The 15,565-nt window shown below is 31.1% G+C and overlaps 1 protein-coding gene across 1 annotated transcript in view; it reads right to left on the reverse strand.

The window, feature by feature from the left end:
* Positions 1-15,565, reverse strand: part of LOC113388013 — a 274,449-nt gene that overhangs the window by 88,112 nt on the left and 170,772 nt on the right. Inside the window, 11 exon segments of the mRNA XM_026625420.1 lie at positions 189-482; positions 776-982; positions 3,098-3,325; positions 5,274-5,525; positions 5,617-5,802; positions 5,871-6,383; positions 6,576-6,833; positions 7,014-7,310; positions 8,951-9,292; positions 10,353-10,361; positions 10,801-10,857. Of these exon segments, the coding sequence (XP_026481205.1) occupies positions 189-482; positions 776-982; positions 3,098-3,325; positions 5,274-5,525; positions 5,617-5,802; positions 5,871-6,383; positions 6,576-6,833; positions 7,014-7,310; positions 8,951-9,292; positions 10,353-10,361; positions 10,801-10,857 (2,643 nt within the window).

A 15,565-nucleotide genomic window follows, 5' to 3' on the forward strand; every position in this document is an offset into this window, starting at 1 on the left:
AACAACTTCATAAATGTAAGTAAACTTACTACTTTCACAAGATGCTGTAAATAGTAACATTTATTAACTAGTTATAATATAAACATGCATTTTAAATTCAGCTCCAGGCTAATGTTGCTTCAGATAAATCATTTGATTTTATTCGAGTATTATTAGTAATATAATTTTATTCAAATACAAATACTTACGTGGCATACATAACAAATCTGGATTGCCAACAAAGAACGGTTCGCATATACATTTCCCGGTGTCCTTGTTGCAGTACGCGCCCACGCCGCAGACAACTCCGTCACAACGTTCTTTACATCGCCCGCCGATACATAAGGACGGCGCAGTACAGGGTTGGGTTGCTGAGCATTGATCCGCAGTACATTGGCCACCGGGGAATGGATTACCGATATGGCCGAAAGGACATTTACAGGTTGGTCCAGCACTGGTTACTATGCATTGTGCTCCTTGACCACACACGAAATCTTTACATTCTGGTAACAAAGAAGATACAGAGTTGGATTAGTAAAAAGGAGAATAACGCACTATACTCTTATACGTATTTTTCAAATTATACTTTTAAATAAATCATTTACAAATTTGTTGAATTGGACATAGTTAAGGGTTAAATTAAAACTTTTTTTTCTTTTTCTTGTGTTTATTGAAAAGCGAATATACTTTGATTTATAGAAAATATTGAGCAAATCAAAGTTATTAATTAGCTCGGATTTGATAACTTTAATAATACTGGTATTCAATTAAAATTATCAATTGAACATGTACTCACGACTAACGCATTGCCCATCTGGTCCTTCCGTAAAACCGACCTTGCATCTACACCAGGCTGCATGATTTTCTGGTTCACAATAAGCATTTTTGCCACAAAGTAATTTACCGCAAGGGCTCACACAAGTACGATCAACGCAGGCCAAACTAGATGCACAATCATTGTTGCTATTGCATTCAGATCTAGTCGAACTTATTGAAAGAATACCTGTGCAAATAAAATGTCACATAAATATAAATTCACGAAAAATTAACAAGATAGGTACTTTAATTATATTTATACCAAAAATGCCAGTGACTAACAAAGTTCTTAAGTGAATCATTATTTTATCTCTTTAAAAGCGCATCTTTTTTATTATAATCTTGTACTTGAAAATTACTTTCTTCACTATGAGCAATTATTATACGTTTGGTTATATGAATTATAAAAGCACAATACTCGATTCACAATTTAGTATCACACAGAACTAAATTTTAAATGCAACAAATTTTAAATCGTTATTACAAAATTCATTATAGAACTTTGCTAAGCGCAAAGAAGTATGTCGTTCGCCTTTTGATTTATTATTAAATCTAAACATATTATTTAATTATTGTGCGCATATTTGCAACCGCCTCTTCTTATTTTATGTGCCATATGTTAAGACATTGACATACATAGTTTCATTCATGCGTTGGTAGATATAAAAATATTTAACTTATATAACTATTTACTCCAGTAATTACATTTATATTAATTTGATAAATATTGTATACAAACATACGAAAGCAATAATATCAAAACAATTCTAGGGGATGATATATATATATATATATATATATATATATATATATTTAGAGAGTTTTTGGACTCCCCCTTGGTCAGACGTGATGGTACTTAAAATTACTCCCCCTCCCCATCCCAACATTACGTGTACTTGTAATACCTACAAACACGTTAACTTTTTATTTTTACATCTTTTGAAAAATTTTAGATTTTTTTTAATTTCAAGTAAATACCCGTTTTAAAACATAAGAATCGCCAAGGAATGAATAGGATAATAAAGTAAATATTGGACCGAATGGACTTCGCAACCTAATATGAGAAAATATTAAACTAATAAAAGAATTGAAGTATGGGTTTTAAACAATAGTCTGAAAATTTTATAGTAGTGTTTATTTTACAACTGACAATTAAACTAATATCAAAAATATTATAATAATTTTAGCAAAACTGAGTTTAAATAAGTAGTTTTCGTGCAAAAAACATTTTGGGATTATCGAAACCAAACCTGTGTTATTGATGTTGGCATAGTCAACTACAGTACTATAAAAATTGTTGTCGTCTGCTCTATACTTGGTGTCAGTCACTATTATAATTCATGTAATCTTAGTCTCTTCTCTTAATTTTGTGTTGCTTGACTAAATTTATAGACGATTATTTATATCAAAAATTATCACAATAATAATTTCAAAATACTTATTTCATATCATTTACATATGTTTTTAAGTGCACTTCAATTATAGTTTTAGACCTAGCTTTCGTAAACCATTTAATATTTATATAGATTACTATAATACTGTAATATTTCCAGTGTTGTTATCAAGTGTACAGTGAATAAATTGCAGTGAATTATATTAACATTATGACTAGTATCCATAGAATTTTAAAACTAATGGGGTGTATGGCATCGTGCCTTAAGGCAAATTGCTGGTACTTCCCGTACCGTAACGAAATGTTCGAGGAATACTGAATGTTTTCAAATAGATTATTATTAATATTGTAACATTGTCTAATATTTATAAGAATTATATAAACTGAATTGCAAAATTGAAATTATTTGTTTAAAGTATATTAGAGCTATAGTCAGAATTAAAAATAAAATCTGAAAAAAAAGTCGAAACAAAAATTTTTTTTCCAAAATCAATTATTTTGTTAAGACAAGCAGAAAGTTCTTTGAATCATTAAAATCGGACGCTTAGTTCTCTCAAAAACTGCCATTTTTTACATATTTAGCTCCGTATCTTCAAAATGGCTGGGCCTGCCTTTGCCAAAAACTAATCAGCTCTTCTCCCTATCAATAAGTATCGAATGTTTTTTGAACCATTCAAATCGGTTGATCCGTCCGCCCGAAAACGTGACTGGAAATCTGTATCCATACATACATACACACACACATCCATTTTTTGTGATGTATGCCAAAATGTTCAGAAACCTTCAAAACGTCGAGAAATGTAAAAATTTTCAATTTCGATTTTCGGCCCATTACAATAACTTACCCTACGGGAAGTTAATAATGACTAGTAATGATTGAATGAATGATTTTCAAATTTTATCACTCACATCCTCCCTTGTACGGGTCGCCGGTCATTCCGTTTGGACATTGGCACACGTATCCTCCTCGTTGATTGATGCAATGAGCACCGTAAGCGCAAGGAGCGGCGGCGCATTCGTCTTCATCGGAGCAACCCTGGTACGGATCGCCTGTATAGCCAAGCTCGCACAAACACTGTGGCGGATCGCTCGGCGTGCAGCGTGCGTTTACGCCACACGTGAAGCGCTCACAAGGACCTGCAATGATAATCATCAGTTAAAAACGCAAGCCAAGATGAAATCAATAAAATAAAAATGTGTTTATCGGTAAATTTTTTTATAAGTTATATATCATATCATTTGGATACGTTAATGATTTTTATCATTGTTAATATTTAACATGGCGCGACGCATACCTGATATTTTATCATTAATAGAGTACAGGAGAAATATATTGAGGTAGAGACAAAATAAATTAGTGGGGTGGCATCGTGCTTTAAGGAAAATTGCTGGAACTTCCCGTATCGTAATTAAAAATCTTGGTACGGAACCCAAAAAAATTTACACAAAATGTGTACACATTATTAAAATCTCTATAAAATATCTGATAATTTGATGTACATATGTCGAATAAACATTTTTGTCCGCCAAATGACATTTGTTTAACTTATTTTTCTTAAGAGCCCATAACCGCTGAACCTGCCTAATCAAAAGTTCTTCATCTTGTCAATAGAAGTAAAATGTTTTTTGAATTACAGTAGAACTTCGATTCTCCGGACCTCAGTTATACGGATTCGCGATTATCCGGACTACCAACCGCGACTAATATATATGCATGTACCTACAATTCGAATTTTTGCACGATTAATCCTGCAGTTTAGTATATGTATGTAATGTAATCTAAGAAAATATATATGTACATACATAACGAAGTTTCAATTTCTTAATAAACATTATTTTCGTTGATATCTATGTTCGTATTTGTTATTTTTAATAAATACACAACATTATTCTCCAAACTTTTGATTATCCAATTTTTCGATTAACCGGATGCCTATCGACAACAATTAGTCCGGTTAATCGAGGTTCTACTGAATTAAAATCGGAAGCTCCGTTCTCTTAAAAACTGAGTTCCATTTTGGGCACTTTTTGTCTCGTATCTTCAGACCGGCTAGACCTGTCTTCGCCAAAAACTAATCAGCATGTCTCCTTATCAATAGGAATCGAATGCTTTTTGAATTATTCAAATTGGTTGATTGGTGTTCCCGAAATCGTCGACGAAAATTTATATCCGCACACACACATACACACATACACACACATACATTCATTTTTTCTAAGATATGCCAAAATGTTCAAAAACGTTTGAAACGTAAAGATATATAAAAATTTTCACTCTCGATTTTTTGCGATTACTATAACTTATCCTACGGGTAGGGTAAGTAAGCAAAATTGTATCTCGTAGAGGTATAGAATATTCATTTTGAAGATATGAATTTTTCAATATGTAATTTTAAATGCACTCAATAGTTGTGCAATTTTAATAAACTATTTTATTTCAAATTCAATTCTTTTACATTCTTTCACAAACGCAGTTGGGTGATTTTTTTTAGTTATTTCATGACCTTCTCATAAACTGATGTAATTTTAAAAAATATTTACCAATATCTTTCAAATATTAATGACTCTGCCATTAGTCATCGTATATTATTATATGATTATTTTTTCATGTTTACAATAATGCTCTTCACTACCAAATACTCTTCACTTTAAAAAGTAAGTTGTTAAAAAAATACGACAGTATTTTAGTATTAATTTTGTGTTCTCGAAATATTGCTAATAATAAGTTAAATGTGACAGCTATTGTTTAATTGCAATAATGAAAATGAATTTCGTATGAAATCCGCAAAAGCTACGCATAATTATTGTTATCAATAAAATAATCGTATACTTCTAAAAATGAAGATAAACTATGCATAGTAGATAATATTTGATGCAAAAAATTACTGAATGTTTAAGCATCTCAAATTGATTCTTAATGTTTTTCGTTATTATTTATAATAAATAATAAATAATCGTTATTATTAATAAAACATACATTTCATTTGTTCAATGCCGTACTATTCGTATTTACAAACATTTAATTTCCATTAAATATTTCATTTCCTTTAAATATTTTAATTTTGCAACATAATTTATTACTTACTTTTACACTGATTTCCATCCTGTACGTCGGTATAGAATGGCGGCGGGCAAACACATTCCCCTGGCTGTACACATCTTTCATTCGGCGAACAGTCACCATCTGCTACACAACGTCTCTGCTCTGGAGTACAAAGACCGCGATATGGATCTCCACTATGCCCAGAAGGACATTGGCATTCAAAACCGCCGGGCAAGTTTGTACATTGAGCACCGTAGCCACATGTTTGACGACTCTCGGCGCATTCATCGACATCTATTCCAAACATTAAAAAATAAAACGTTAGCATTTATTTTACATTTTTTAAAATATTTTTCATTCCTGTATAATTAAGACTAAATATTACCAGCACAAGAACCATCCGCTTGAGTTCGGTAACCCTTCGGACATGCACAGTAACTGACCCCACCAGCAATTGATATACATTCTGCGCCATGAGGACATTTACCACCGGCTGAGCAATCGGCAAGAATACAGTTTCCGTCAACTAAATGATATGGCGGTTGGCATTGGCATTCAAGACTGTTACATTCTAAAAACAATAATATAATAAATTTATTTGTACAAGCAATCTACTTAATTTTAATAAATATGATTTACCATCGCAACTTGAATAAGGATTTCCATTAAATCCATTTGGACATTGACACTCATAACTTCCTGGTAAATTTTTACAAATAGCATTTAATCCACATGCAGGTTTGTCTCTAGGTTGCGTACATTCGTTAACATCTCGGCAAATTCCATTTTCTCGATCTCTTGCGTAACCTTGTCTGCATACACACATGCTATTACCGGTATATGTATCTATTAAGCATTGCTCTCCATCAGGACATGGCTGACCATCTCCACAACCAGAAGATGGAATAACTTTGGCGCAACCTCCACGATATGGATCTCCTTTGCTATTACTTGGACATTGACAAGAGAAACGCCCCGGTTCGTTGAGGCATATAGCACCAGCTGGGCATGGTCGGCCTGCGCATTCGTCGATATCTGTACATCCACTCGTGTCTGGTGCTCCAGTGTAACCAGGACTGCATAAACATACAGCTTGCCCAGAACTCAACATGCAGTGAGCGTTTGGTCCACAACTTTTACCTTCACATGGATCTGAAAGTAAGTAAATAAAACTTTAATAAACGCATATCATAATCAACTATCAATTTTTTATTTATTCGTCAACGAAATGTTGACAAAATAAATATGGAGTTAAAAATTTGTACATTTTTAGTACAAATTTATGAAAATGTTTCTACCTGTGCCATAGCAAAAATATTTATCTATTTATATGACAACACTTACGCCTGCAATCTTGACCAACATTTGGTTCTGGACATAAACATCTTTGTCTATCATCGCAAATAGCATTTCCTGGGCAGTCTGAATCTTTGTGACAAGCTTCAGCGCTAACACATCGAATAGTGGGGTCTGGGTCAGGTAAAGTTCCCGCAGGGCATTCACATCTATGGCTACCAGGCAGATTTACACAAATCGAATCCTGGCCACATGCTCCCGGTCTTGTGCATTCATCTATGTCCGTACATTGTCTGTGAGCATCACCTATAAAACAAATATTGACTCATCAAAATATGTTGTAAAAATTAATGAATGAAAGATGACAGGTAAATGAAACGCCATTTATACTTCTACTATAGATGTTCCATTTTTTTATTTTTTAAGCTCATATCTATATATTCCCCTATTTTAAATGAATGACAAAAATAATGTGCATGATCTCACCAGTAAATCCTTCTTTACAGCTGCAGCTATACCCTCCTGGTGTGTTAGTACAAATCGCGTCAGGGCCACAACGACCACTTGGTCCATGTACTGGATCGCATTCATCGATGTCCACGCAACCTGCGGCAATATCTCGAGGATCGAAAGTCCAACCGTCTTCGCAAACACAATACGCTTCTAGAGCATCGGCGCGACAATGCGCGTGTTCGCCGCACGAGACGCGTTCGCATGGTGCTCGGCATGGTACGGCCGGTGGGGATCCTACGTGTCCCGGCTCGCACTCGCAACGGTATGCTCCTAAAGCATAATATAACTTATATATAAAAATTGAGCTCTCTTTCAAATGTCTAAGTAAAACTCGAAAACGGCTAAACCGATTTGGCCAGTCTTAGTCTTGAAAAATTCGGGCCAATTCAGAGAAAGTCCAAAAGGTGAGAAATTATTTCAAATCCGCGTAGAAACTTTACATTTTGAAAATTTTTGTTGAAGCGTAATTTAAATAAAACAATGGACGGTGGCTAATACGTGAAATGTCAAACGTTTTTGACAGATCATGTTCAATTATGTTTAATAGGTTGTCTTATATAAATATTATTTAATAATGATTAAATTGTAGTAAGTAGTTTTGTTTGTAGTTTTATTTGTACACAAAAACGTTATTAAACGGGCCTCAAGTGTTACTATAAACTCAAAATATCTACTTTTTTGAAATGTTAATATGAGCATATTTTTAGCATATTTTTCTCAAACACGGTGCTATGACAGATCTCATTTGTATAATTATATACTCATTGGTATTTATAAAACATTTCCTAGATTATATTATTTTTTATTTATGTTACTTTAATTCAGAACCTAAAATTGGTATCGATCAAAGGGACATTTTGTCGAATAACATTTTCCCAGTTATAATTTTCCTGAATTTATCGAAGAATAGATAGTAATTTATAAAGGTCCGGGGTTAAAAAGGTTCACCACCGATGTGTCAAAAACCAGTAAAGCTAAGCATTGTTCAACAGCAATATTTGAAAGTTGAGGAAAAAAGATGTATAACCAGCTATAACCTTGATTTGAAACCGGTAATCTTTGAAATGGGGGAGATAAACGGTAATTTAAAATTATAATAAGGCTTTAAACCTTTACACTGCTTATAGGGTAAAAAGGTCTAGATAACAAATTTTTGAAAGACATCAAAAAAGCAGCACATGAACGTAGTCAGATAATCGTTCGTTTGATATGTGTTATTTGTTGTGATATAATTGTTATGGTTTTCACAATATAGTTTTTATTTGCTCAAAGTATTTTATTAAATTTACTTTAATTCATCGAATGTTACTTGAAATTTTTCAAAAAGCAGGTCAAAGAAGAAATACTTAATTCATTTTCTATCCCTCATCGCAGAAATTTGAAAATTTTGTATAAGCTCAGAAGTATTATTTACATTTATACACAAAATACAGAATCCAAAAATAATCTGAAAAACTTGAAACGTAATGAATAAGTCAAAAGAACAAAAAAGACTTAGATTGGAATATACCATGTTTTCCAAAGAAAGTGTATAAAACTTCCAGTTTGATTGTATTGAGAAGATATAGTAAAACTAATGGGGCTTATTGTTTTTATAACATCTCATTGTATATAGCATTCGAACAACACATCCCCTTATACACTTAAACTATTAATATTTTTGATTCTTTAGAAATAGTTTAGAATATACCTAACTTAGAAGAATATACGAAAACAACGTTTGCCGGGTCAGCTAGTAAAATATAAAACTGAACTAAAGGATTACACACGTCTTATTTTAATTTTATTCACTTGCGCCCTACGGTTTTTATATATTGTTACGTCAATTTCACTAGAAACTGGTATATTTGTCAGTTCCACGAAGAAAGTCATGTCGTAATAATTTTTATTAGCTAAACTATTGCCTTTACCTGGTAAATCAGTACACGTAGCGTGTTCCCCGCATGGGTTTCCTTTACATTCATCCAAATCTACGCAAGCCGCTCCTCGAGCCTCAAATCCTTCTTGACAAGCACAGCTGCCATCAATACACTCTGCATTATTAGTGCAGTCAAAGTTCGACGTGCAGCCAACAGAGACGTCAGTACGTTCGCAAGAGACGCGCGCATCAGGACTGGCAGCGTACCCTTGCGGACATTTACAGGTGAAGCCAGGTTGAGTATTGACGCATGTCGCGTGGGGACCGCAAGGCCTTTCGAGCAGAGCGCATTCGTCGATGTCAACACAGCCGGTGCGCGGGTCGCCAGTGTAATCTGGCAAGCAAGTGCAAATGTAGGATCCGGGTGCATCGGTACATAAAGCATTTGGACCGCATGGGTTGTGTTGGCATTCATTAATATCTAGAAAGAGAAAAAATAATTATTATTACAATTCCATTTTTATTGCTTTGAAATAAATGTAAATAATCGAGGTATTTTTTTATATCGGTGCATATTTATGTGTATATATGTACAAATGTATATACTAGCTTTTATACAAAAACCGATATTTCAGAAAACCGGTTTTCGAATTTTAATTTCACTAAAAACCGGTTTTAACCGGTTTTCGAATTTTATATAGAAAATAAATTTTTGCTCGAATATCCTGTAATTTATCCGCAAATTTAGTGTAATTTAGAGCAGTGTTTGACTGAATTTATTTATTGTTGATTTTTATAGACAGTAAACAAAATTATTTTAATTTTAATTAGTAGAACAAAAAAATAATAGTTTATCTTGATAAATAACTTTGAAAATAATTATTCGTTATTCGTGCATCATTTTCACATATAAGATAATATTTTTGTGATAGTGAAACGAAAGTTTTCGAATAAATAAAAATAATACATTTTTAAATAAAAAAAGTCATTAAATTAAAAAAAAATTAGACACTTGTTGATACATACTTGTTAAAATTAATTTTAGTTTTAAAAACAATTAAGCTAATCTGGGGTATTGTCTGTTCCGAGCAATTTTAATTGATTAATTTTAAACTTTCTAATTGTTTTTTTTGTTTAATAAAATATGATTTCAAAAAACTGAGAACGTCTATCGAATTGCTACTTAGACGTGTCCTTTGTTTATTCACAAAATTGACATAGAAAATGCTTTCATACTTTCGACAAAATTATGCTTAATTGTTTTTAAAGCCTGATATAATAATTCTAAGTTTTTTGTTCTTTAATTTGTGGCTTCTAGGGTATAAAACTCTTTTTTTTAAGTTTGTGTAGAGGAAGTTAGTTCTATAAGAAGAAGTCACACTGATTTAAATTAATATATACACTGGTATAAAAATCTAAATCAATATATACAAAACCTTTCTGGGAACCACAACCATTGCAGACTGATAAGATATCAAATGCTATTGAACCTATACGATTTCAGGAATCAAAACGCTTTCGTCTATCATTTATATTTGGCTATATTTGTCATTTTCCATTTATACAGTGAAAACCGACTTTTTTCACTAAAGAACCGGTTTTCAAATTCCATAATTTTCGCCAAATAAAACGGATTTTAAAAATGGTTTTTGAAAACCGACAAACCTTAGTATATACTAATAATAATTATAATAAAAATAATATAAGTAAGTAATATACAAGTAATAAGTACTTCAAGTATTAGATATTTGAATAAATTTCATCTTATATTTTTACCTGTGCATCCGGTCATAGGATCACCATTATACCCAGGGGGGCACACGCATTTAAAGCTTCCAGCCATATTATGACAAAGTGCATCACGGCCACAAGGCGATCGCGCGCATTCATCGGAATCGTAACAGCCTGCGCCGCGTGCATCACCTTCAAAGCCGGCTGGACAATCGCATTTGTAACTGCCTTCTAAATTCGAGCAAATAGCTCCTGGTCCACATCGTGCTAGTCCGGTTGCACATTCGTCAATATCCACGCACTGTGGGTGAAAAATAGAAACATTAGAGTATTAAACTATAAACATTATATTACATATCATTCAGAGGAGTTTATTTAATCACAACACTCCACAAACAGATACATTTATTCAAAGGAAACAAATATCTTAAAATTAGTCTAATGTCATTTCGAATACAAATTTCTTCAAATTTAACTTGTTTATGCTATGTATAGCGCTAAATATGATGGATGAACAACACCTTTTTTTACTTTATATAATATTGTATAGATGTGTCTTATAAATAGTCATTATTATAAGGACTAAAATCATCGTTCACAGTTTGACAAAATTTAATATTTTGATGCATATTTAGAGAATCATTAAAGTTATAAAAAGATTATTTAATGCAAAATTTTAATTTATAAAATATTGTATAAAAGCCTGCCATAAATTACGTGTATAAAAATATTAGTTCACAATATATAACACTAATAATTATAAATGCAAAAATCGTTGTTCGTCGTGTTTTAAATTTTTATTTTCTGCTAAATGGTTATAAAATCAATTAATATTTTATTTTTAATATTATAATTGCTAATGTGTGATAGAAATTCATTTTAAAAATAATCTGTTAAGTTTGTGATTTAAATTATAAAGAAAGTAGTATACAATTTTTATTAAGTTTTTAATCATGGATATAGCTGTGTATCTATAATTTAAACTATATATATATATATATATATATATATATATATATATGATTTAGTAGTTAATTTTGATGTTGAAATATATGAGTGAGTTCTTGAGGGCGATACATCAAACAAAGAAAAGGCAAAGATTTATAAAATAATCTTTAATTCCAAACGTTTCGACATTCAATTTAATGTCATCATCAGTGGATATTACGTTGGTAGGTTACATCTAGAGAAGTGTACACAACACTAGAGATTGGCACTAACATTTATACAACTAACTTGTCAACACCATGCATTTTTTATAATTTTTTGTATGATGTAAACAGAAAAATGATTGTTTTATTTGAAACAAAAATGTAAGTAGAATTATGTAATTTCTGCCACGACTTCTGTACTTTGCGCGTACCGAGGCATGTGTGTACCGAGCACCATACGTTTCGACACATAGTTTTGTGTCATCTTCAGTGGACTCTAGTTTGAAGGCACAGATAGAAATTATTAAATAAAACTAATATATAAGAAGTGATATGGTATGAACTTACATGTAATTGTAATAATCCTAATTATTTCATAATTTTTATGAATCCTAATTATTTATGAAATAATTAGGATTATTACAATTACATGTAAGTTCATACCATATCACTTCTTATATATTAGTTTTAATTAATAATTTCTATCTGTGCCTTCAAACTAGAGTCCACTGAAGATGACACAAAACTATGTGTCGAAACGTATGGAAAAAATAAAAATGTTTTAAAGTCATTGCCCTGAAGACTGAATCTCACATATCTCAACATCAAAATTATAAAAATTTATATATATTCATCTATAATACCCTAGTAGAAATGAATCGTGGCGCAATATGTACTTTTTATGGGGCTCTATATTGTTTACCAATATTGCTATAAATATTATTCTGTTAACATTTTCCCATATAAATCCAATATTAAAACCAATAAAGGCCCCATATAAAAACCAATATTGATAAACAATATTAAAATCCCATTCAAAACCAATATAAGCTCAATTTGAGAACCAATATAAGATTAATATAAATAAACAATATTTACCCTATATAAAAACCAATATAAACTCAATATAAATAAACAATATTTACCCCAAATTCATAATTATTATTTAACCCACATTTAAAAATATTATTTAATTTATATAGAAAACAGTATTTAACTCATTGATAATAAAAGTTTATTTATTCTAAATGAATACATACATTTTTAAATAGTTTATGTATTGAATCTTGATATCTTTATTAACAATTTACACATTATTTTATGATAACAAGATACAAAACAATCAAAATATTTTCAGTCATTATAATAATTTGAGAGTTTAATGTAATAAGATAATTATAATCATAAATTTTGTTAATCCTATCGCCGTAATTGTACAAAGACCAAGCCATTCATCAAACAATTTGCAGACTTAATTATTATTTCGATGTTTTTTTTTTTTCACACATGTTTTAACATTTTCTTGAATTCGATCATGATTACACCTGAAATAAGATAAAATTTATTAATATTTTATAGCAATATTTTCGAAATATATTGATTTTATAAACTCATAAATTCAATTACTTAGCTTTTAGCAAAAAAAAACATTTCAGGCTTTTTTGCAGTAAATATAATTGTATATTTATCTAAAACTCATATTTTCTAGAACTCTATCACAGTCAAATCTGAAATAATTAAAAATACATAAAAAAATTTTAACATTAATTTAAAACAGCTCAATTATAGTTTTAATATTAAAACAAAAAACTATTGTTGGAAATACGAATACCAAATATCAAAAGCGATAATAAGTTATTGAAAAGTCTTCATTTATAAGTTTGTTACCCTTCGTCGGGCGCAGCCGACTCGACAGACAGATACAGAGCCAATAATTTTCATGCTGCGCCTTGGTTGAATGTTATAGAAACCTCCACTCTTCAATGCCTCCTAATTTTATATGTTTTATATATGCGTCTTTATCATTTTGTGTTTGACCTTCGCATTTAGTGCAATCGGTATTTTGATCCTGAGATACACTGCGCCCGAACGTGCAACATTTTGATACGTACGAATATTGCAATTTTTTGTCAATGTAAGGTATTTTTTTTCTGTATTTTTTTACGTATTTTTGAATATATATCTCACACTTTTCATTTAATTGCAATTTTTTGAAATCTACGAGATTCACTGCGCCCGAATGTGTTACTAACTTGAGTCCATACACTTTATAGGCTAGTAAATATGGCGAGTGGTAAAAAAATATATTATTTAGAAAAACCAGCTCATGCAGAAGAGATTCTAAGAATGCTGAATGATGATGCTGAAGAAATAATCTTTTGACGATTTAGGCGATGAAGTAGAAGTGACGAAGACCATCTAGAAGAGAGTCGCAAAGTCGATTCTGAGACCAGAACAGGATGAAAGTGAGGAGAAATAAATTTGAACAATAATGCTAAATATTTTATGAGTAGAGATAAATCTACAAAATGGTGTAGCAAACCTCCCTCTAATAGGATTCGGACAAAATCCCAGAACTTATTAGGAACATTACCACAGTGTTATATAGAAACGCAAAAAATGCTGCAACGCCTATAGAATGCTGGAGTCATGGGAATGGTAAGGAAAGATCTCCGAAGAAGATAGTTTTTTGAGACAATTATCGCATGAACTTGTTCTTGGACAGCTAACAAAAGAAGTGAAATCACGAGTGGGATTCCGTTCACTTTGCAGGCAGGACTCAAAAGATTCACCCCAAATTCACAAAAATGGCTCACAAAAACAAGAAGAGCCACAAAAAAACGACGATGTGAACCATTTACATAGAAGCTAATATTAGACGGCTTTCAATATTTTATTGTGCTAATGTCGAAAATCATTGTGTTTGCAACAGCGATCTTTCTATGCAGTGCTTATTCAAATGCTTCAATAAAATGATAAATATTTAACTATACATATTGAACTATCATTATTATATTACTTATTTTTATAAAAGTTACAATAAAAAAAAGTTAGAGACTGCGTATTTCAATAAAGAAAAGTGAGTGTATATAATTTGTGCATGTATACACAGGTTTATATTTTTCTACATTTATAATAAAATATTATTGAATTTCTCTTTTTTTTTATTTATTCAAAAAGTATACATTCTGAATGTAATTAAACAAAAAAACATGTTTTATAAAATAAAGAGCCTCCTGAGTATACCTTAAAACCGTTGCTGTCGGATACACTGGCGCCCGAACGTGTGCGTAACGGGACTGCGCCCGACGGAGGGTTAATATTTTTATTACCTTTTACCAAATCCATTCTTGCTATGTGATAGTTTTTATATTACAGCTGATTTTATATCCATTTCAATTTAGTCAATCTAGAATATATAAAATACATCATTGTTTACTAATATGTATGTTGATTTTATTATAAGTAATAAATATACTTACGTGCTTTAAATATAAAACTCAAAATTATGTTATTTAACCGCTTATTTTAATTATAAACTGTTCACAAATAAGTTTTTAGCAAATTATTATATATTTGATATCATAGATCATTTTATTATTCACTAAATATTCACTCAAAATTCACGAACTAAGACTTACTATATTTTAGAATATTTTTTAATATTATAACAAATTCTAAATTCAACAAAAATTGCTAAACGCACTGCGTAACAAATTTCAGTCTACTGAAAATTACGAAACTCTGCTTGGCTTGCGCTTTTTTGATGGGTGTAGGTGTGCGCATGTTATCAAAGGGCGGTTTTTATGTTTTTGTATTTTATGTTACGAATAAGTATACCGCTCATTATTTGTCGTTATTAGTTTATTCAGTGTAGTAGTCATTAAAAAACTTTATATATAACAAAGTTTATATATACTCTCTTTTTCATCATTTCCAATATGAGAGATAGTTAGTAAATTACATATCTGTGAAACGTTAGTTAGAAAATGTTCAAAACGAAA

This window comes from Ctenocephalides felis, unplaced genomic scaffold (genome assembly GCF_003426905.1).
Source record: "Ctenocephalides felis isolate EL2017-DRISC unplaced genomic scaffold, ASM342690v1 CF-g0.4_SCAFFOLD_03572, whole genome shotgun sequence".
Classification (NCBI taxonomy): domain Eukaryota; kingdom Metazoa; phylum Arthropoda; class Insecta; order Siphonaptera; family Pulicidae; genus Ctenocephalides; species Ctenocephalides felis.